General features: G+C 41.2%; 2 protein-coding genes across 4 annotated transcripts; one reads left to right on the plus strand and one right to left on the minus strand.

The window, feature by feature from the left end:
- Window positions 1–2,265: 2,265 nt before the first annotated feature.
- Window positions 2,266–10,527, plus strand: nkpd1 (NTPase, KAP family P-loop domain containing 1). 2 transcript variants are annotated; one of them, XM_017441158.3, is made up of 6 exons: window positions 2,266–2,576; window positions 3,403–3,466; window positions 4,600–4,716; window positions 6,385–6,713; window positions 8,011–9,435; window positions 9,784–10,527. In XM_017441158.3, exons 2-6 carry the CDS (start codon window positions 3,451–3,453, stop codon window positions 10,069–10,071), a joined length of 2,175 nt encoding a protein of 724 aa, XP_017296647.1. In that variant the 5' UTR covers window positions 2,266–2,576; window positions 3,403–3,450; the 3' UTR covers window positions 10,072–10,527. The 2 variants fall into 2 exon arrangements, with proteins under 2 accessions (XP_017296647.1, XP_037835824.1); XM_037979896.1 differs by lacking the exon at window positions 2,266–2,576 and having other exon boundaries at window positions 3,436–3,466; window positions 4,600–6,088.
- A 1,057-nt stretch (window positions 10,528–11,584) lies between these two features.
- Window positions 11,585–21,013, minus strand: lims1 (LIM and senescent cell antigen-like domains 1). Of its 2 annotated transcripts, none has more exons than XM_017439743.3 (10): window positions 20,838–20,998; window positions 19,495–19,651; window positions 19,343–19,409; window positions 17,900–18,020; window positions 17,582–17,731; window positions 17,236–17,386; window positions 15,630–15,722; window positions 15,505–15,553; window positions 15,307–15,382; window positions 11,585–14,140 (listed from the first exon to the last, which is right to left on the minus strand). In XM_017439743.3, the coding sequence occupies exons 1-10, from the start codon at window positions 20,864–20,866 to the stop codon at window positions 14,026–14,028; spliced, it is 1,008 nt and encodes a 335-aa protein (XP_017295232.1). In that variant the 5' UTR covers window positions 20,867–20,998; the 3' UTR covers window positions 11,585–14,025. The 2 variants fall into 2 exon arrangements, with proteins under 2 accessions (XP_017295232.1, XP_017295222.1); XM_017439733.3 differs by lacking the exon at window positions 11,585–14,140 and adding an exon at window positions 14,151–14,479 and having other exon boundaries at window positions 20,838–21,013.
- Window positions 21,014–23,157: the final 2,144 nt, after the last annotated feature.

Genomic DNA, 23,157 nt, shown 5'->3' on the forward strand with positions numbered 1-23,157 from the left:
CAGTTACAGACACTTTTTCACCTAAGTTACTGAACATGTTTAGGGTTTTAAAAACGGAGCAGGAATCCAATTTCACCTGATCTCCAAGGTTCTGGTTTCATTTTTATTCATTTCAGTCTTGTTCTGATGAGTCGCGAGCTCTAAAAAACAGAACAAAACAAAACAAAGCTTTTTAATCGTCCATATTTTGATGTATTGCTTTGCGGTGTGCACTCTGACCTCCTTCAAGGTATCTTTCTGCTTGATTTGCTGCGATCACAGAAAAGGAAACACTGTTTGTCCACTGATACAATCTGGATTAATCACAAACTCCTGGATTTAAACTGTCGGGACGGTCCATTTTGTCTTTGAGCTGAAGCTCACAGCATCCTCTCTGAAAACAACCAAACAAAACACTGTTTTATTCATTTACAGCCAATAATATTCAGGGTCAGGAGACCATGCTGCTGGTAACATGTAGGACAGTTAGTTAGTGTCTAAACCAGGGGTGGGCAATCCTGGTCCTCTTTGGGCCTCCATCCTGCATGTTTTACTTGTTTCTCTGCTCCAACACACCTCTGCAGAACATGAAGAGGTTTAACCACTGAATCAGGTGCGTTGGACCAAGGAAAGAAGTCAAATTTGCAGGATAGTGGCCCTCGAGGACCAGGATTGCCCAACCCTGGTCTAAACCAACCCCCACCAGAGTAAAGCTGATGATTAAAAATAAGACCTTGGAAAGAGCAGACGAGCTGCTCGCTCGCTGATGGCCAACATGCAAAACAAACAGGTCACTCCCCGCCCACTGGCCTTCACTTTCCGACCGCTCCAGGAGCAAATGACCGTGATCTTTGTCTCTTACGAGTCCACTTTGTGGGGGACATGAGTACAGAGGAGGACGGCCTGCTCGTCCACAGTCCTTTCGCTGTGCAGCTCTACAACTCTACATCCTCTAAAGGAAAGTCCATAAATCCTCATGAATAATGGATCTTGATGTTGTACCACCAGGGGAACTACAGATTATGGATATCTGGTTCGTTCTGCGCCCCTCTGGACTGAAATTACTCCACATTTGTTTAATTATTAGTGGTGGCAGCACCAGTAGAGTTTCTGAGGAGAGCCAAAAGCACAACCACTGAAGCCACGGTGAGGACTAGTTGTGAGGACAACCGAATACCAGAGCAGCTCCTTTTCAGTGAGTTACCTGAGGGAACAAGAGGCCGTCCAAGGAAAAGATGGAAACACTGTTTCAAGGAGGATATGAAGATCTGCGGCTTCGACCACAACTGATACAAGGACACCGAGGACAGGGAGAAATGGCGAGGCAAGGATCTGCCGAACCCAGAGACCCCTGCTCATCACCATCCTTATTTAATTACATCAATGATTTCTTGTTACATGCGTGGCAGAAAAGAGAGGACAAAGGACAGAGATACTGCATGTAGAAATCAGTTTCGGTGGTAAACAGGGGTGAAAACGAGCTGGAGCCCCCTGAGTTCAAAGGTCACACAGGTTCAAGGCTGAAGCATCATTCTAAGGTCTGAAAGGACTCGTGAGGAATCAGGCCAGTCAGTTGAGTTTGTGGCAAAACCTGTTAAAACATCGTCTCGTCTCCCCAGGATCCGCTGTGTGACTCAGCGTTCACTCAGTGAATAAAAATGAGACAAAACATTAAAAGTCTTACGATCATACTGTCTGCAAAAGAAATAAAAGCGTGAAAATCATTTTGTTTTATTTGCATTTTTTCCGTAAGACTTCACCTCTCCTGTTTAAAGTTGTAAATTAGAAGCGGGCCACCTTGAAAGGATTTCTTCCCCACAGATAAATAGTTTGCAGTTTATAGAAGATTTGTGCTGCAGAGTCTTTTTCTGACACCACAATATGAGCACGGTTGTGGAAATAAATAAAAATAAAATAAAAAATAAAGTAAATATGTCAAGGGAAATTAGGCTTTTGGCATGTTTCTCAAAGCTTGACTAACCAGTTATGTCAAAACAAATTCCACTTTGGGCAGAAAAGCTCCGCCGCGGCTCTTTTGGCATCTTTAACTGCTTTGTGTGTCAGCTCATGCCGAGCACAGCGATCCAGTCAGTCTGAACCTGGGGGGACCCAAACCAGAAAATGCACTTCATGAATCATGCAGACCCAGAGCTACAGAGGGAAAAAATCACTCATTCGTTCCATTTTTTTTTTTTTTTTCCAGGGGACTGAAAATGTTGGGACAGTTGATGCCAGAAGCTGTTTGAAAAAAGGGAATTTTTCTACCTTGTAATGATTTCAGGCACTTCTCTCAGATCCTGTAAATAGAAAGAAGATTGGGAGCAGAAGTAAAGCCTCGGAAAATGGAGAGCAGGGAGGGGAATAAATGTACAGCTTGGCCTCTGAGAAACGCCTGTGTGTGACCTCACTTCCTGGAAAGCATCGGACCTATAGTCACACAGCCTGTGGTGCAGGTGCATGTTCTTTCTTATCAGCGTTATAAAGTACTGAGAGGTCGCCACACCTTCGCAGTAGCTCGTTACATTCTAGGAATGTATGAAGTGAAACCATCTGAGTTACCTGAAGCAGAAGTCTGGCCTAAGTTTGGAAACATCCCGGTAAGCCTTTTTATACAGAAACGTGTTCATGGAGTTTTATATCAGTCGGTTTTATGAAGTTTTATGGTTATTATCTCGCACTCTGTGATCAAAGTTAAACATAAACCAAATGAAAAAATGAAAGCAACAACTCTACAGTCAGTTTGAAGCGTTCAGACGCGTTCAGGCAAGAGTGGGAAACACAAAATATGCAGCTGAAACGGAAAAAAGACAAACCGGTCGACAGTAATATGGTTAAAGTGTTTATATAATGATCTCAGTTAGAAAAGAGTACGTAAGAAGGAGCTGATGATGTTTAAGGCTCTGCAGTGTAAGTCTAGCTGAACTGTAATTATTCAACGATTCTGTCAATTATTCCTCAAAAGTTTCGGTAAAACGACACCAATTTATGGCTACATTTTCTATTTATACTAATAAAGTACAGTCAATGCTTTTAGTCGGTCGGATAGAAATGATAAGAACCGGATCGTGTGACAGTTAAAGGACTGAGAAACATGATCGACTCGTTTTTGTTTGTGTTTTTAATAAATAATAATAAGGAAATAAAAACGGCGTTCCTTAAAAAGCTGCGTATTGAAAAAAGGCACAACAACGTTGTAGCTATTTTGTGTTTTCTGTAGTTGACTCCAACAGTTAATAAGTTGTAGATTAATTGCTTTATTCAAATCCGTCCAGTGATTCGTGAGATATTTTAATAACAGTCAAACAAACAGACAGCAACACTAACAACATGTTGAAGATTAACAAACCTTTTTCAGTCTTTTTTCTGCATAAAACACTTGAGAATGAGCCGATTCCTCACACAGCTGCAGATATCTTTCCACAGATCCGAGACATTTTCTGAGACAGCAGCGCATCCCCTTCACAGACCACCATGAAGACACAAAAAGGTGAGTTATTTCAGAGGACACCACAGGGGGACATGTCCCCGTCTCCTCAGAGACGCCTCGTTTTCCCTCCGTTTCATCATCACCTCCTGGAAACGATGATTTTCATTGATTGTTTTTATCCTGTTTGGAAGAAATGAAGCTTGTCTGGGTTTTAATAAAGACCAGAAGCGACGACATGTTTGTCTGGAAGCACAAACAAACAAACAAACAAACAAACAAACAACAGCTACATAAACCATTTTCTGTTGAACGCTGAGGTCTGAATGACTCCTTGTTAAAGCTAAAAGAAGCAAAACACTAGCTAATAGCTAAAAAAACAGCCCAAAGTAGCAAATTACCAGCTAAAAGTAGCAGAATGCTAAGTAAAAGCTAAAAGATGTAAAACAATAGCTAAAAGCATCCAAATGCTGGTGAAAAGCAGCAAAAGACGAGCCAAAAGCAAAAGAAGCAGGATGGTAGCTAAAAACTTAAAGTTGCAACATACTAGCTAAAAGCCATAAGTAGCAAAATATTAGCTAAAAGCTGCAAAATGCTAGCTAAGAGCTCAAAGTAGCAAAATACCAGCTAAAAGTAGCAGAATGCTATGTAAAAGCTAAAAGAAGTAAAACAATAGCTAAAAGCATCCAAATGCTGGTTAAAAGTAGCAAAAGACGAGCCAAAAGCTAAAGGAATAGGATGGTAGCTAAAAACTTAAAGTTGCAACATACTAGCTAAAAGCCATAAGTAGCAAAATACTAGCTAAAAGTTGCAAAAGGCTAGCTAAGAGCTAAAAATAGCCGAAGCAGATTTTAAAGAGAACATTGTTTCTAAGGGAACTGGAGAGATCTCTGTGTGTTTCTATGGAGAAAATGAAGTAAATACAGTTTTTAAAAAGAATTAAAGTTAAAAATAAAAGTCACAGCACCCGTCTCCTGAATCAGCCGAATGTTTTGACACATAAACAGCTAAACTATAACGAAGCAGAGGTAGGACAAAAAGAATGCTGAGTCAGCGTTCAGGCTCTCCTCAGACTTTTAGGATTTCCTGTTTAGTTTCAAATATTTCTTCAGCTTTAAGTGATGTTTGGTTCTGTCCAAATGCATCGGTTAAATCTGCAGCATATTGAGAATCTATTCAAACACGCTGTCTTGCAGATGATGTTTACGCCCTCGCTCTATCCAAGACTATGACGAAGATTTCATCACCTGCAACCGTGGGGCTCTACTCGTCGTGTCGGGATCGGATTAAACGGATCCTGGGGAAAATGGAAGGTAGGAACAGAACGTGTGACACGGCAGGATGGCTCTGAAACAGCCACTTGAACGGCGGGACGATGATGAGCCTGTGGGTGGGCACGATGGGAGGCTGGCAGCATCCCTCCACCTCGGATGATTTACGCGCCCTCAGTGTTTGTGACACTGTTTCTGTTTCTGCAAAGGAAGCTGTGGGAAACCGGGCTCCAGTTCACAACATTACAGCACTCAGACTGAAAATAAAAAAAAACGAGAAATTAAAATGTTCTGTAATAAAACATTATTACATTATTGCCCTTTCGCCTTGATAAAAATGGCTACGACTCTGTCAGTTTTACAGATAATGAGCTAGAATTTGGTGTGGTAGTAGCTGAGAGTCCTTTATAACACATAACCCGAGCTCTAACAAAGTGTGTGAGATTACAAGACGATGGGAAACATGCATTCCTTCAGTTAATGCTTCTTTTTTTTATTACTTCCACCAAGGAGGTTATGTTTCCGCTGTCTGTCTGTCTGTGTACAAGATTACGTATAAAGTTCTAAACAGATTTTCATGACTTTTTCATAAAATGTCAAACATGATACAAGGTTTGGATTTTGGCTGTGACCTGGATGAGTTTATTCCTGTAATTTGAACTTCATACACTGTATTTTCATTCGATTTTTCTGTCACACCCCCTTTTTTTTTAGGTCATTAAAGTGTCTGTTTTTAATAGACACTTTCAGTCAGTTCCATTATTTCATTTTGTATTAAAAAACAGTCCCCTCTGTGTTGATTCCAGCAGTAAATCTGAACACACAGCATTACGTTCTGCTCACGTTCGACCGACGCCTCCAGAAGTTTTATTCTGACCTCTTGGAATGGTGACCAAACTTTTAGAGATAAATAAAAATAAGAGGAAGGAGGGGGGGAAAGGGATGCAACAGAAAATCAACAAATCACGTTGCTTAAACGTATTGCGCCCAAAATGTGTGACAACTGGGATGTGAAAATCTGTTTCAGACGGGTGAGTGTGAGCAGATACGGTGGAGCAGGTGCGGCAGTGCTGAAAGGCTCCCATAGAAAAGACAAGTTGTGTTATTTCACCCCGAAGGTCCTGCAGGAAGCGAACGGTGGTGCTTTTTTAACCTTGGCAGATTTATTACACATTCCGGACCGGGCTTCATGCTCACATAATAAAATCCACAGAATAATGAGCCTTCAACATGTAGCAAGACAGATGATAAACACTATTCATGAACTCCACATTCATTTTTTTTTTTTTTACTTTTGCTTTTGTTTGTTGTGACAGTGTGTTTTTGCAGAGGAGCCAGACTGATTGTTTCCCCCGCAGCAGCGTTTGGATTTAGTGCCACGCTGCAGGGAGTTTTATACGCCGCCCGAAGCCCGGTGAATAAAAATCATGAACTTATTGTTTTAATATTAAAGAGAGAATTCTAAAAAACCTTCTATTTATTATCACAAATAGCGTCTGTGTGTTCATGTGCCAAAATATCTCCTGAACGCCTGGAAGGATTTTATTGAAACTCGCAGGAAGTAATTCCTAAATGTCAATTTAAAATGGCTGCCACTTTTTTTTTTCAACACGCTGTGGCGTTGGTGGAGGTTTGCGCTCTCTGACTGCTTCTAGTTTAAATATCTTTCTCGTTTTGTAATTTATTTTATTGTTTTGTTTAATCCCTCAGAGCACATGACCCGTGAAGCTTCCAGAATCGAGCAGGAATGTGTCCAAAAACCAAAACCTCGTAAAATGCCGCTTTCATGTAAAGACTACATGGCCCTGATTTGCAGGCTGGTTTTCTTCAAGCCCGCTGGGACGCCAAAGACAGAGGGCTGCGAAAACATCAGGTTCATCTACGTGCATTTTAGTGCTTGGCATTTTGCAGGCAGCGACCTGCTCTGGGCCGGGATCGCCATTCGGCTGTTCCAAGCCATGCAGATGGAGTTCGGAAAACTCCTGCTCGCCTTCTACCAAGTGGTTCAACACGACGAGGAGGACGAATTCAAGAAGAAGGTGTGGGAATTCTCTGCACTTTTACTTTACCCTTTATGCCAGAATGTGTTTCTGTTTGTTTTTGCATCTTAAAGGCCTCTTATGCCTCTTTTACACGGGCTCTATTTCAGAAGTCCGGCTCTACTCCGCTCTACTCATCTCGGCTCGATAAAGAATGCATCGCGTTCACACCGGCCAGTTTCGTCGGTAGCAGAGGAACGCCTCCTCGTGTTGTGGGGGGCGGGGCCGCGGCGCGGGGGTGTGTGCTACCGAAACTTGGTGCAAGTTGTGTAAACAACGGAAGCGCTATGGACAACGTTGGCCCTGTGTTGTTGCTGTTTTTTAAACTTATGGGGATTCTCCTGAGACTCCAGGAAGAGAGGCGCAGTGGAAGAAATGCTCTGGATGCCGCGATTCTTGCGCGGAGTAGGACAGCTGTTATCCGCCGGAGGTTTCAGGCTTTACAGGCCTTCAGCTGGGGGACAGACGGCTAAAAGTTGCAGGGTAAGCTAACGCTGTTGTTTATATTCCTACCTTCGTTCTTTATGCTCGCATCTGGTCACACCCACGACCAATGAGTGAACAGGAGCGAAGCTTGCGCCGCCCACGAAGCAGGGCCGGCCCGGCTGGCCCTACTCCGAAGCAGGGCAGGCCTCGAAAAAATGCCAGTGGAAATGCAGCGAAGCAAGCGGAGTAGAGTGGAGCCGGGACCTTTAGAGCCGGTGTAAAAGGGACATAATGTTCACAGCAGACCGCCTGAAATGCATTAAGGGCATAATTCCAGATTTTTCTTCTGTTATTTATTTGATTCACTGTGAAACACATGAGCAAAACATCTGGATAATTGTTAATTTGGTTAAAAAAAAGAAGATTATCTACAGCCATTATTTACAGCCACCTGAATGCGGGTCAGTCACGGGACTCAAGCTTCCTCGTGGTTTTTGGCGGATTTAGCCGAGAGTCTGCATTTCAGAATGGCACATCTGGAAAACGATTGGAGTAAACTATTTCAAAGTGCACCATTTGATGCAGTTCAGGACAATCTTTTTGTGCGTTTCATTTTATAGCTTGCAATGAGTACCTTTAAGCGGTCAGGGATTTCAGTTTGAAGATTCTCAGATGAGTCAAGCTAACCGGTCTTTAAATGTAAATAAATAGCCTGAAACTAAAGTATTTACTTCTTCTGCTGTTAAATCACCAATTTCATGAGAACTGTTATTTTTGAACCAAAAGCAGGTTGATTTACTGATAGATAACTGTTTAGATTATTAAAGGTGCCGCGTCTCATTCTCACTGGATCTGTCTTTTAAAATTTCAGGATGAGAAAAATGATTCAAATGTCTGGAAGACTCGCAATGACATCATCTGTTCGTTCGTCCTGTTCTTCCTGGTATTCCCAGCTGTCTTCCTGGTCTTGGTTTATTGTTTTCCTACATCCGAAGTGAAACCAGAACCAAGAACAAACAACACAGCTGATGAAACAGGAGATGACACAAGCGACGGGGGGGATGCAGTGGAGACGCTCTTCATTGGTTTGTTAGGATTCCCTGCAGTGGCTGTGCTGAAGTTTGTTTTTCAGATGGTTAAGAACCTCATCTTCACCCAGAACGCGAACATAAAGAGGAGCATGGACAACGAGAGGATCAGCAAAGAGCTGGGATTCATGAACGAGGTCAGAAAGGAAATGTGGTTCCTGTCTCGCTTCATCCAGTTCATGGAGGTTTTCGAAAGGAGGAGGATTCGTGTTGTGTTGGAAATCACCAATCTGGACCGCTGCGCCCCCAAGAAAATCGTGGCCATCCTGGAGGCCATCGACATCCTGCTTTCCGATGAGAAGAGCCCGTTTCTTTCCATCCTGGCTGCAAATCCAAGCGTTCTGCTGAGGAAGGTGAACTTTGCAGACGGCTGTTTCTGCAGGGAGGACAGAGCTTACGCACTGCTGAACCGCATAGTCACGCTGGCCTTCACTGTCCCGCCGATGAGCGAAGAATTCAAGCACGATTTATTCAACAGCCTCACTCACAGGCCGGGAGTCCCAGAGGAGCAGTCCTTGGAGCGGGGGACACAGAGAAGCGACACATCGATGGAGCTAGCTTTAGTAGAAGTGGAGAAAACAAAACTACTGGATTATGAGGACAAGGAAATGGAAGAGTCGGTTTTGAAGATCCTGAGGAGCAGTGAAAAGAAGCTGAACAAGTACATGTTAGATGATTCCGTCTCCATGAAAAGGATAATCAACTCTGTTTGGGTGACTCAGATCATCATGAATTTCCTGAATAAGAAGCTTAGTAATGCAGAGAACATTACAGCCTGGGTGGTCTTGGCCAATCGGTGGCCTTGTCGGTTCAGCTGGATCATCCAGTGCGTGGAGGACGACAATCAGGGGGCAACTATCGACGGGAGGCAAAAGATCGTCGTTGAGTCTCAAAAGACCTTATGGGATGTCTTCAGCGAGTCTCGGGAGGAGCTGTACGTGATGCGCGCAGACATCGAGGACCTCCTCGAGCAGGACGGAGACCCCGAGCTGTTTGAAGAGCTGCTCAGGGACGAGGACTTTGAATTCGACTTAAAAAACTTGGAGGTGTTCCAGGAGGCGTCGGTGAATCTGGATCAGTCCATCAAGAGGGAGCTGGCTCTGATCAGGGGGACGTCCAGGCTGAAGGGTTCTGGTTGGATGAGGGAAATCGCCCCCCTGCCGGTTACAACGCTCATCAAAATGAGCACAGATGATATCTGTAAAGAGGTAAGGACTTCCTTCAACGTATGATCTGTAATAGCTGGTTGGTTTCTGCACCTATTTCCATAAAACACTAGCTAACCCTGTGGTAAATTTACCACCTAAAGGTGTATTCTGGACATTTTCTTTTAACTTGGAAGGGTAAGAACTTTACAACATTAAGTCCTTATCGCCGTCCACCTTTCCTGCCAGAGACTAAAACGATTTTATGCTGAGAAGAAACAGAGTTATGGCTTCTGATGATCTGTTCGAGCTCAGAGTCTGTAATGAGGATGACTCTTTTTATCTGTTAAGCATTAGAACAATTCCACCATTAACCCTCCATGTTTGTTATGTTTTCTTCCTTCTTCTCAGATGGAGAACATGAAATGTGACGGTAAATGCATCGATGTCATGAGAGACAATAAGATCAACGGCTGTGCACTGGTTTTCGGTGACGTAGATGAACTTAAAGCCCTCCTGAAGATGACATTCGGTGACTGGGCGACGTTCAAACTGCACTTCCTGAGTTTCCCAACACGTCTCCAACAAACGCACAAGGACACGCCGCTGACGCCTGCTCGTTCGAAGAACCAGCTGTCCAAAATCCCTCAACACGTCTCCCATCATCACGCAACTACTTCCAGTTTGGAAAACATTTAGCAATCCTCCTTCATTTTATCCAAGATTGAGTCAACGAGGGAACGGGTCCATAAAGGAAACCCAGACAGCTCCTCTGAATTCATCCTCCGAGACGATCTTAGGGGAGCTGGAGAGATTTTGTATCCCTTTGTGCCGAGGAGGTCCCAGGTCTGAAGGGATAAATGGTCCCTGCAGGGAGTTCTGGGGTCTCCTTCCAGCAGGATGTGTCCAGAACCACCTCAGCTGCCTTTCTGATGCAGAGGAGCAGCGGCTCACGCCATCTCTAAAACTGAGCCCGGCCGCCCTCAGGAGGAAACTCAATCCGGACAACAATCCGGACGCTTCTATCTGGAATCTCGTTTTTTCCGGTCTGAGTTGGAACGTAGACGGAAAAGTAAACCGAGACGTTTATTTTGATTCGCTGGGTTATCTCCAGCTCAAAAAAAAAAAAAAAATACACAACTCGTCTTGTCTGAGCAAGACTTCGAGACATGAAATCCTCCCTTTGAGGCAATTAAACTGATTTAAACAGAAACAACTCAAAAGATGTTAAAAATAAAACATTTAACTAAGGTGATAGGCATTTCTTTCTGTTTTTTTGATGTGCTTTATTTAATCCCTGCAGAACTGAAACTATTCCTCACTCCCACAGCCACATATTTAACATATTTAGTTACATCCTTTAAGGAGTTTCGGCTCGTCACGCCACTTATTCTCACTTTGCACAAAGTAAACTCCACAAAACTTTATGAAACGACTGCATACTTTACATCAAACCCTAAAAATAACACAATTAACTCATTCTTAAACCGACTAAAACCCCCACTTCCAGTTTATGAATTTATGGTTTCCAGTTTTCTACTCAAATAATTTCATGACCGACATCATCCAACAGAGAAACCATCTCATACTGAGCTCAGCTACAGAGCGTACTCTTCTGTGCTTTAGATAATCAAAAATTCATTAATGAAGCAACAATTATATGTATATTTTGTAATAAAACATCAATCTTGTACGTCGCACAGTGACGACAAAACCGGTGCAAAAAATAAATAAAAATGCGACAACCTACTTTATATTAGAAGCATCATTTAAGGGTTCAAACAGGTCACAGAAAGTTGGACTTTACACGTCTGAACTGACATTTTTTCCACTTCTAATACAAATAAAATATAATCTCGATGGCTGGATCTGAGCACCACTTGAGTTTGATGAATGTGATTTAAAGAAACCACCTCCTGATGTCGTTTGAAAGCAAATCACGCCACTTTTAAATACATTTACAAAAGGATGTATGTTAATATCCACACAGTTCAGGACGTTTGACTTGAACCCCAGACATCTGCAGAGAACGCTGAGGCGACGCAGTAAAATATCCGTCGATACCAGAAGTTTGTGCAACTCGAACTTCTTCACTGACTCATCTTTACAGAGCATTAACTTATTGGTGAAGCTGTAAAAGAATAAAATCATCGACGCAGGGTTTTTAAAAGCTTGGCCAGACGTTGGTATAATGATGAACAAAGACTCGACGGGGTTTGAACACCAACACTTTTTATTGATCGTCCATCATGAGGCTGAACGCAGTAAACTGGATTTTCTGTTTCACGCTCGTCGATAAAATGCAAACAAACAAAAAATATTTAAATGCAAACTCCTAGAATAATAAAAAGAAGCTCATGGAAGCAATTTTAGTTTTCTTGTGTGTGTGTGTGTGGTCCTTATGTCCCCCACACACACACACACACACCAGTTTACAAATAGCCGGAGTAATGTGCTGACTCATTAGTGATATTTTCACATCAAAGCTTCTTCGAGTTAAATTAGCAGCTGGAAATTAACTCCATCAGGATCCTTTTGAACTGTTTTCCTCAGAAAGTTACAAATGTTAATTTAACCACAAACATCAAGCGAACCGCAGGCGTTTACAGGCAAACATTACATTATTTAACATCCAGAAAACACAGCAAGCGTTTTATAATCCGGCCTGTTTTTGATTCAAAACGAGGATTTTTTGTTTCTCAAAAACCGTAAAACTTTACAACAACAACAACAATAATACATGCTTATATCATTTAGCAATCAGTCATTACATATTTATGAATTTATGCATCACTCAGAGAATAAAACTTTCTCAGTTAATTATTTTAAAGGTCTTAAGAATTCAGTGATTGAGTTCAAGTCTGAGGTAAGAATAAAGATAAAAATCTGCATTCAGCAGATAATCTGTGGATAAATAAGGCATTACTGATTTAAACCATTATCTCCACTCATAATCTCATAATCAAGGCACAAATATATTTGTTTTTAATTATTACTCAAGATTTACAACTAAAAGTAAACACAAACGCGGTAGAAGATAAACTTCCTGTCAGTCTCTCCAAGTAAAAAAACAATTTAGGAATGAATAATAATAATAATAATAATAATAATAAATTTTATTTCAAGGCGCTTTTCTGGCACTCAAGGACACCGTACAAAAAATAAAATTAGCAGTAACAGAAAATAAGATGTAACAATGAAAGAAAGAAAAGAAAAAGAAAGTAAATAAAAATAAATAAGAAAAGACAATGTATAAAATCAGGCAAACCAATTGTGTCAGGTGGAAAAAGCAGATCTAAAAAGGTGTGTTTTGAGTTCTGATTTGTATTGTGAGATTGACTTTATGTTTCTAATGTGAGGTGGTAACGAGTTCCAAAGTAAAATGAAATGTATAAAAAAAAGAAAGGCTGTGTTTGTAAATCCACAGCGGTAAATGTTTAAATATTACAATAAAACTGCAGAAACAGATTACATAAAGAGGGGGAGGTTAGTGGTAAGTTAGGGTAAGTTAACTCGGAGTTTAGTTTTCTCGTTCCAGAAAGAGATGAAACTCAGAGTTTGGAACCGACTCTGTGAAGTTCACGGTTTCTATCGGTCTGAAACAAACCGTCTGACATGTTTGGTTGTTTTTAAACGATCCAACGGATCCAGGAGCAGAATTATTCCTAAACGTCTGGCATCCGGAGAGGTGTTTTCTCTCACCTCGGACGGGCGCTCTCGTCAGAACGACGCGCTGAGCTACAATCTGCTTTATAAAACATCTCCACAGTCAAAACAACCACGAATAATTCACATTTATTCTGTCGGGTTTTTTTCCCTACACGCCCACAAACGCAGCAGTTTAAATTTTAAATCTTTTTTTACCTGTGAAAATCCTCCCACCTTCACCGGAGTTTCACCAGAATTTCCTTCTGTTTCTAAGACGGCTCTGACGGCGATAATAACTGAATAATTATTAGTGTTTACTGGTTATTATTTACAAATCTCAGATATAAACATCCGTCCGGAGGCAGGATTCTTATTAACACTTTGCATGCTTATATATCAAAGTCTGGTTTAAAGAATAAACTTTGTTAATTTGTTTTATTTAGGAAACTTCTGTAATAAAAATGATTAACTATAGAACCCGTTTGTGGTTCAAAAAGCTTTGATTTAGAGGAATGTATCCCATTAATTATTTGAGTCTTGATATAAATGCTAAAAGAACAAACTGTCTAGACGAATTAAAGCTCCTGGAAAGACGACAGAGCTTAGCTGAGCTGTGACATCATCATTGTGCGCCTCCCTGCTGGGTGTTCAGAGACAAACCAGCTCCCCAGTTTTATTTCATTTATTTATTTTAAATCGAGGTATCAGCGCTCCGGTGAGGACGGTTTTTAATTAACTCGAGGTTAAAAAACTCTGAGTTATTTAACTTTAATGGAATCAGCCTTACTGGAACGGAAAACCCCGGCCTTACCGCTCGGGTTGAGTTAACTCTGAGTTAGTTAGTCTACTTATCTGATTGCTTGCAGAATAACTAAAAGGACCGACTGATATATTTGGACAAAAAAGGTTTAATTCTTTCATTAATGTTCTTCACTGAGCTTCTACTGATTGTTTATTTTTACCACAAACGGCCGCAGCTCTCCCAGGCGACTGTCCCGATGCAGATCACTTACGTCCCAGTGACTCTGCCAACTTCTTGAGCCTCTTCTTGAGCTCAAGAGGAAACTTCTCGTAACACTTTTTACAAACAGGCTTCATGTCAAACTCTACAAACTTGTTCCTGCAGAGAGGAGAAAGGAAAAGGATCGTTGACGGACGTGGGAGTCGCCACTTTGCGTCCAGCTTTTCTCAACTAACATGCATTTATGTTCAGGAGTTTATGGATTTAACTGCAGGATTCTTGGTTTTAGTTCGTCAAAGGAGGGACAATGACATGCGAGACACCACAGGAATGGAAGGAGAGGTGAAGAGCATTCTGAGCTACAAACAGACAGCAGGCTTTTTCTTGCGGTCTTTGGCTTTGCGCTCACGTCGAGCCAGGCGGCGTTTCAGCTCCTCGGGCATGCGCTCGTAGCAGTGCTTGCACACTGGCCTCAGGTCAATTTCAACAAACTTATCTCTGAGTTACCGTAGATTCAGCAAGTGAAGCATGTAAAAAAAAGGGAGACATTGAAAGAAGAGGGGAAAGAGAAAGAGCCAAAGAGGTGAGAAGCATGAAAACGAGTGACATTAGAAGCACAGGAAGTGTTAGACAAGAGTGAGACGAGGACAACCAGAACCTGGAACAATTAAACATGATTAGGTTTTAAGTTTTAAAATACAGCCAACCCTCTGAAAACAAATTTAGTTTGTTCAAACTATCACGGCCGCTGTAGAAGAATTATTCCCAGCTAAAACTTTGCCAGAAGCGCTGTATGCTGAAACACCAGCAGAAAGATGACTAATAAAAGCGACCGACAGTTTCTGGGAAAGGTGGTGAAGCTGGCAGGAGGAGGAAGAGGTCACCGTCTGAAAGGAGAATCTCCCGGGTGACCCGCCTCTTTGGCGTTTTTCTCTGGGTTCACGTAACACAGGTGCGTTCCCACTTCGGTGGACACAACCCGACATGTCCGTGTGACCGTTTCCAGACGTGCACGTAGCTAACAGTCAGTTAGATGTTTGCTTTTGTCTGCACGTCGGAACGTTCTCATCCTGCTTTGTTTTGGAGATGTTGCACATGAAAGATTTAGCTTTCTCCCGTCGGCACCGAGGCAGGCACAGAAAACACAAACGCACAAGAACGCCGCGGGAGACGCAACACCCGAGGCCTTAACGTACGGACAAAACAACGCAGGCTGGAAACAGGGAGGCTCGAGCGCGGCCGGTGGAAAAGTCTGTTTTCAAACTAAATCAGATTCAGAAGGTCGACCGTACGTTTTACAGCTACGGATCTTTGGATCAACTTACTTGAGAGTGAGTTTGGCGTTGCAGGTGGAGCACGAGAAGCAGCCGACACACCAGGCCTTGTTGAGAGCAGACACGACTGAGGAGGTCGCACAAAAACAAAAATCAGACTCGTTCGGGTGCTGCATCTCAAAGCAGCACTTTGGAAACTGCTGAACTGGAAAGCACACTAATTATGCGCTTTATCGCACCGATACTCACCATCGCCTTCAATCACGCGGTTGCAGTGATAGCAGACATCACCGAAGAGCTTGACAGCAGGAGAACAAGACGATTAGCCACTCTAATTGGAACCTGACCAACATCAACCAAAACAGACTCGTTACCTGGTTGTAATGCGTCTCGCAGTAAGCCAGACCCTTCCTCTCGTAATGACGATGGCCGAGGAAAGGCTTCTCACACTTGGCACACACAAAATGCTGTCAACAAAAAATAAAAAATAAAAAATGCTGCTAAGAGGATGACACATCTCTAATAAAAGCCCAAACGAGGAGCTCGTTTTTTTGTTTATTGGCTGGAAACATGAATATTAAACACTGAACCTTGGCTGATGTTATTCACAAACAGAAAATAAAAATGTTTTAAAAGTTACAAATACAAACAAACTGCACCGTGGATGTACTGAATTATATTTATATAATCTGTAAGTTTCATATTTACTTAGACTTTGAGTCATATTTAGCCTCCGGTGCGAGAGAGAAACGACCCGCTGGTGATGTGACCAGAATACAGAGCACCGAGCTGGTGGAAAGAAGCGGCCCGACTGGGGATTTTAGTGAATAATAAATAATTTACCTGCAAGAGTAACTGATTACTATTATTATTATTATTATTATTATTCCACAAACAGACGCTCTGCCCTCAGTCGACACTCAGGAGTTTTATTATTTTGGACGAAAACCTCAAACGCAGAAGACGACTTCTTCTTCTCTACAACATTTAAATTAAACTCGGTGTGAAACAGACGTGTTTCTCTTTCATCACGCTCAAAATAAAATAAAATTAAACAGGAAGTAACGGAGCAGTCATCCAAACGTTAGCCAAAGATGTCACCTTTTTAAAAAAAGGTATTTTTCTAATCTTTCAGATGAATCCTTGAAGCGACTAGAAGCTAAATTTGTTTAATTTTTCTGTTTTTAACATTAAATTGCCTGCTGCAAACAGCTAACAGTCTGGAGCTGAGTGTGAAACTGAGCAGCTTCAGGTAAATTAATCTTTATTTACGAGTGCTCGAGTCTGTATACCGACAGAAATTAGCTCATTTATAGTTTTTTAGTTATATTTTTCCCACTCTTTCATTTTCAGAGTCATGTCAAATAACAGACTACTAACAGCAGAAGACATTTTTATTAATAATTTAAACAAAACGTCTCCATTTTAGAACAAAACGATCCATTATCTGAGCTCTAAAGTCAACTGCTCTGATTTTCTGTTATTCTATTATCACCACATCCTCCTTAAACAATTAACTTAAGAAATAAGACGAGCTAATAATGCTGTTCAAGTGGTTTGATGTTACACATCTTGTCTTGAAAATCTAACTTTTACTTATAAATTGGAAACATGAATTACTGGTCCTTTCAGGAGAGAAACTGTATTCTTTGTTGTAAAGTAATTAGTGCATCTGGGTTTCTTTAGAGCCCTTTTTTTCCTAAATTTACAAATGTTACGTTAAATGTTCACCGTTTTAAAGACACAATCTGTGAAAGGAATGGGTCAGAGCCGTCTAAAACCAGTGGCAAAGAAAAGAGATATTAAAGAAGTAAGAAGTCACGTTGTGAACATCTAACAGAATCGTGTCAACTTGAGAAAAGCAGGTAAAATATACCTCCTCTCCAAAATCACGACCCCAGAAGAAAACGACAGGAGAAGCTTTGCAACACTTTACTTTGCAGAAAACGACACGTAATGTAGCGATAAACGGCCACAAACCTCCACGTGCCACTGTTTCCCCATGGCGTTGACCACGCGCCCCTCGATGGGTCTCCGGCAGGCGCCGCAGATCGGGACGCCCATTTTGTCGTGGCACGGCAAACAGAAGAGCTCTCCCTTCAGCTCTCTGGCGTCGGCCGTCAGCTCCTTCCTGGAAACAAGGGCGTTCAAACGCATAAACTGTGGAGGGAATTTAAATACAGTCGGGACACGCAAACCATCTGACGCCAGATTAAGAAATCTGGCAACACTGGGAAATTAAAATACGACAAAGCGAGTGGGACGGTGGTTTTTGTTTGTTTGTTTGTTTTTGTGCTCGGCAGCGATCTAAAGCGGCGAGACTGACCCGCAGTTGTTGCAGTTGAAGTGGTCCGGGTGATAAGGGTCGTTCTTGAAGATCAGCGGCTGCTCTTCGATGATGGCGTGGCACTTCTGGCAGATATACTTGCCCAGGCCGCGAGCTTTCTCGCGGTTATGGCACGGGCGACACAGGTGCCTGAAGGTGATAGCAAAAAAAAAAAAGTGAAATTTAAAGCTCAGACACTCAACCACAGCTGCACTGAATTCCATTATTTGTTAGAAAGCAAAGTGAGCCAGCAGCTCGATGGGTAAAACCAGCTGCCAAACTGTTTTATTCAGACCGGAACGAGGTGGGATTCCATACCTGCCGGCATTTTTAACAAACCCAACATCTGCAAGCACTGCCTGGCAAATGTCACAGCAGAAACACTCGGGGTGCCAACTGTTGTTCATGGCCTTAATGACGCGCCCGATGATGAACTCCCCTAAAAGAAACAAACCATAAAAAAGAAATCAGGTTGATTGGAGTCGGACCTCAGCGTTCAGGGGGGGTACAGGTGCCGTTATCGATCCAATTTCCTGTAACTGAACGGGACTTTTTAATAAGTACTTGCACTCTGCAATGTATTGTATTTAATTAAAGCACATCAGTCTCTTCGCAGATGTAGAAAGAGGAATTTAGGGGGATAAAAAGGTGCTGTTGCCTGAAAAAACGCCAGCGGGCGCTTCAGCTTCTTCTGTAATTTGTTTGTTTTTTTCTCCCTGACTCTGCAGTGATAAAGTATCCAAAACTAAAACAAACAAAAAAAAGCAGAGAACATGCCTTGAGGAGCCTGTCCACTGCTGACAAATTCTAAACAAAAACTACAAACAGCTCTGAGTTGACAGACTGAGATCTGATCTATCAAATGGAACAGGGACTTGAGGGACGCTCACGTCTTCACTGTGAGAGTTACAGAAAAATGAAATAAAAATAAAGGCTGAATGCTTAGAAAAACAAAAAGGTAGCAGCAATACATAACACGGCCATGTGACTTATTGTCCTGTACTCACAGGCTGTGTACCTGGTACTTCCAGGGTACTGACCTGGTACTTCCAGGGTACGGACCTGGTACCTATGGGGACCGGACTGCATTATGAAGGGACTCGTTACTTTGTCAAAGAAAACTGTTCTCTCTCTTTCTCAGGGCTGCATGAAAAGAAAGACATCATCTTTTTCTTTCTCACACGGGTCCTGGTTTAGACGTTCTTGCAGCTTGTTCTCGGCACATCATCTGGGGCAGAACCTTTTTTCTCCAACTACTGTGCAACTGGTCAGAAATGTTAAGCGTGCCTGGTTAATGCGGAAAAGCAGAAATGTTGACATCCAGGACTTCCCAGGAGTTTCTCGTCAAGCATAAATGTCCTGGACAGAACAAACTTTGTTCTTGTTCTTAACACATTGAAAAGACAAACAATTTTCTTGGTTCTTGTGGAGCAAGCAACAAGCTTCACAAGGTCCACATCGGGTATGAACCTTGGTACCTGTAGGTACCAGGTAAGAACCTAGTAAGTGCCGGGCTGTATTATGTATTGCTGCAAAAAAGGTTTTGTCAAATATATGCTAAACATAAACGAACGGGGGGTTTTGTAGACTGTGTATTGTGAGCAAACCTCCAAACCACAGCAACCGATTTGACAATCAGCACCACCTTTAGCTACATAACTAAGTGCAGGTGTGATAATAGTTTTGCATTTGTTTGGTTATAATCTGAGTCCAAAGGTAAAAGTGTAAATAAACAACCACCTGAACCCGTCCAGCACTTACCGCACTGACGGCAGCAAGGAGCAAAGAGCATCTGGAAGTCATGTTCGCAGTATTTTCTTCCTTCAAACTGCGAAACACAAACAAAACGTTTACAACGTAAAACGAACAGAGTACCAGGTTCACTAACATTACATTACAGATGAGTGCACGACCTCATAGAAGAGTCCTTCTGGAAACTGCTGGAAACACTGAGCACAGACAAAGCACTGCTCGTGGTACAGCTCTCCGTTGCTGTTGACGATCTTCTCAGTTGGACCAAAGCCACTCTTGCATCGCTCACAGGTCGCACTGGCCAGGGCATTCGCGATGCTGTAACACAAGATCAGTGGGATAAAATTCATTTACTGTTCATCATTTGTCAAATAACTCCCAACACCTGCAGCTGGACCTGTGGCAGAAAGATTCAAACTCTGTGAACTTGCTGCTCAGTTTTATTTGGTACTGAGGTCCGGCTAAGACTACACGTACCATTGTTCCTACATTACAGTAATTTACCAAGTTTGTGACGTGTTTTATTACCTGTATGATCACGTAAAATCATGTGGGAAAGGTTTTATCCTTCAGTATTTTACTCCTATTGTCCTTAGATTGCATCTTGTTACTACTGCAAGCATCTTATCGTGTTAAAAACTGATCAGTTTCATGATATTTCAAAATTTGTTCCATGTAAACTATTTTTTTTTTGCAAAGAACAAATATTTTTTAGCATAATTTTACAAATTCCTATCATCCCAACAAGCAAATCTGACTAGATTCATATTTATTTCTATATTTAGGACTTCATACGTGAGCCTGTACTGTATATGTTTGTCAGGTAAATAGTTAAAATGGTGCATTTTTATTTAAAACATTATAAATAATATAGATAGGATGTCCCATTAAGAAATGATGTGTTTCCTGGTTTAATTAATGGTAGATTAAAGAACGAAAATAGGAGCATGGTGGTATTATATATGTATACTTTCACTTACTAGATGAGACAGTTTGCAAACTTGTTTTTAATTCATACTTACTAAGACACATAAACTTAATTTATGCTTTCTACGTCTGAATTAAACCTTTAAGTTTACACTGACGTGCATTAATGAAACTAACTGCTAAATAAAAAATAAATATAATGAGCTATAAATGGCAATAATTGACGATATTTAAAGTAAATTGTTACTCATTTCTGGACCATCCTATGAACAGACAAGTGCCTCTTATGCTAATGCTAGCATTAGCTAAAGATTAAATGGCTAAAGGGTGAGAAACTAGATACGCTTCCCGAGGCTAAAAACTGACCCATAGCCTTTGCAAACAAAATATGAAATGATAATAAAATCTTAAACCAGTTTCTTTAAATATAAATATATTTGAGCAAAGCTGATAGCCAACCTAAACTTTGCTATGCTGGCAAGCTAACGGCTAACGATGTTACCTCCGAAGCTAGCTGATGGGTAGTTAATTGGATAGTTTAAAATGGTTTTACCTCAAACTACTGAGAAATTCTTACCTGCCCGTCATACCCGCGACCCCCAGCATCGCCTCTTAGCACCGCAGCCCCAGAAAAAAAGCATAAAAAAATCAATTTTGTTTTCTTTCAGCGAGTTGCCAAAGTTTCAGGCACTTTCACCTCGTCTATGGCTACCGTTGTAACATATAAACAAACCACACTCCTATCTGTAATTATTTGTTTTAGGTATAAATAATAGCACTGCTTTTAAGTCAAAATGACGTTTTTGCTGGTAGCTGAAATGTTAACTACCACAAGATAACACTAGTATATGAAGATCTGCGTTAAAATACTGGCTAACTGTTATATGATAAATTGGCTTGCCATACAGGCGCCGTAGCCCCTCCTTCATCTGGGCGTGGTCTCGGAAATCACATCTCTTCAGTTTAGAGGTCGAATCCAACATGGCTGCGACCAAATAAAGCAGTTATTTACTCTGATTTATCACAACTCAAAGAGCTTTCTGTGAATTTAAAGCTAAATCTTTATGTGACATCCTCAGAGTCACAGAAGAGTTTTGGGAATAATTACCTGAAAAAAATCCAGAGCTGATCAAAACACCTTGAGCAGATTATGACGTGTAATTTTTATGGGAAACTTTAAAACTTCCTACATTTTTCCTTACATTTCACTGAACATGATTAAATGTTGCATGCACTGACGTCCAACAGTGTTTCACATTATCCAGCAAACTAAAATAAACTTTACAGCAGACTGGGTGTGTTAAAGCCCCCAAAAAAACATTTGTTAACAAACAAATTCTGTAAACTATACACAAGAATAGGAACATAAATTTAATTTAAAGACTATATTTGTGCATAGTAATATATAAAAGGTACTGACATACAATAAACAGGCTATTTAATTTAAATAAAAACACTGTGTACATGAAAAAATCCACACAAAATACATTTTAAGATGCGTTTTTTTTTAATGTCACTATACAATTTACTAAAATATTATTTTACTTTGGGAAATGTACAAGTCACCTTCCAATAAATTTCAGTATTCTGCAGCTCCATTAGGAAAAATAAAAATAAAACCAGAGACTGTACACTCATTAATATTTACGCACACGTAAGCATTAATGTAGTATTTACAATCAATACTTTGTAAAAATAAAGTCCACTGACAGATCTGATTATCATATATAAATATATATTCAATTTTAAAGTCTTGGGCAGAGTATTAAAGCAAAGCAGTTACTTAAAAAAAACGTTAATATACAAATAAAGGGTTAAATAACACTAAATGATGATAAACTAGTCTGATTGCACAGCTTTTACATTCAACATTATAATCATGTTTCATGTTAAAACATTCAGTTTCATTAACAATTTCCAAAATAACGAGATTTCACACAAAAGTAAAACCTTGTCCCAAATAAAAGAGGCTATAACATGGATTGGTTTTGTTAGATTAAAACTTTAAAACACGTTAAATCACTTCTGTTTCTTTTCAGTCAGATGCGACGACTCATTTAGTTTATTTTTCTAAATAAAAAATAGAAAAATATTCACCTTTTTTTCTTGTTTTTTATGTTTTAGTTTGATCTGAAAAAAAGGGCAATTTCTCAAAGCGATCATATTTTATTTTCAAACAGCTGAGCTTTTAGTTTCTTTTCATCTTTTTTAAACATTAAAAACATTATTTTCTCACCAGGGATTATAGAATAACTACTGATCTGATTTATAGAAATTCCTAATTTAAACTTTGCTCCTTTGTGCTCCAACCACCAACGCTAAAAAACACATTAATGACAACAAATATCTTTATGTTTGTAGTGAAATGACCGTCTGATGGTGCAACCTTTCATCCATCTTCTACAGATTATCTGTGGTCGGGCTGCAGGTCCAGGAGGGAAACCCAGACCTCCTGGAGGATCCTGAGGTGTTCCCAGGACGGAGAGGATCCAGAATCCCTCCACAGTTCTGGTTCTGCCCCAGTAGGACATGCCCGAAAAACCTCCAAAGGGAGGTCTCCAGGAGGCATCCTAATCAGATGGACCACCTCAGCTGACTCCTTTCGACGAGGAGGAGCAGCGGCTCTACTCCGAGCTCCTCTCCTGATCTCTGAGGCTGAGCTCAGCCGCCCTACAGAGGAAGCTCATTTCAGCCGCTTGGATCAAGGATCTGGTTGTTTTGGTTTTGATCCAAACCTCATGACCACAGGTGAGGGTTGGAACGTAAACGGACCGGTAAATCCAGAGTTTTGCCTTTCTTCACCACGACTGATCGAAGCGACGCCCTCGTTACTGAAGACGAGGCCACAATCATTCGATCCGTCTCCTGCTCCATCCGACCCTCACTCCCAGACTCCC

This window comes from Kryptolebias marmoratus, linkage group LG15 (genome assembly GCF_001649575.2).
Source record: "Kryptolebias marmoratus isolate JLee-2015 linkage group LG15, ASM164957v2, whole genome shotgun sequence".
In the NCBI taxonomy this organism is placed as follows: domain Eukaryota; kingdom Metazoa; phylum Chordata; class Actinopteri; order Cyprinodontiformes; family Rivulidae; genus Kryptolebias; species Kryptolebias marmoratus.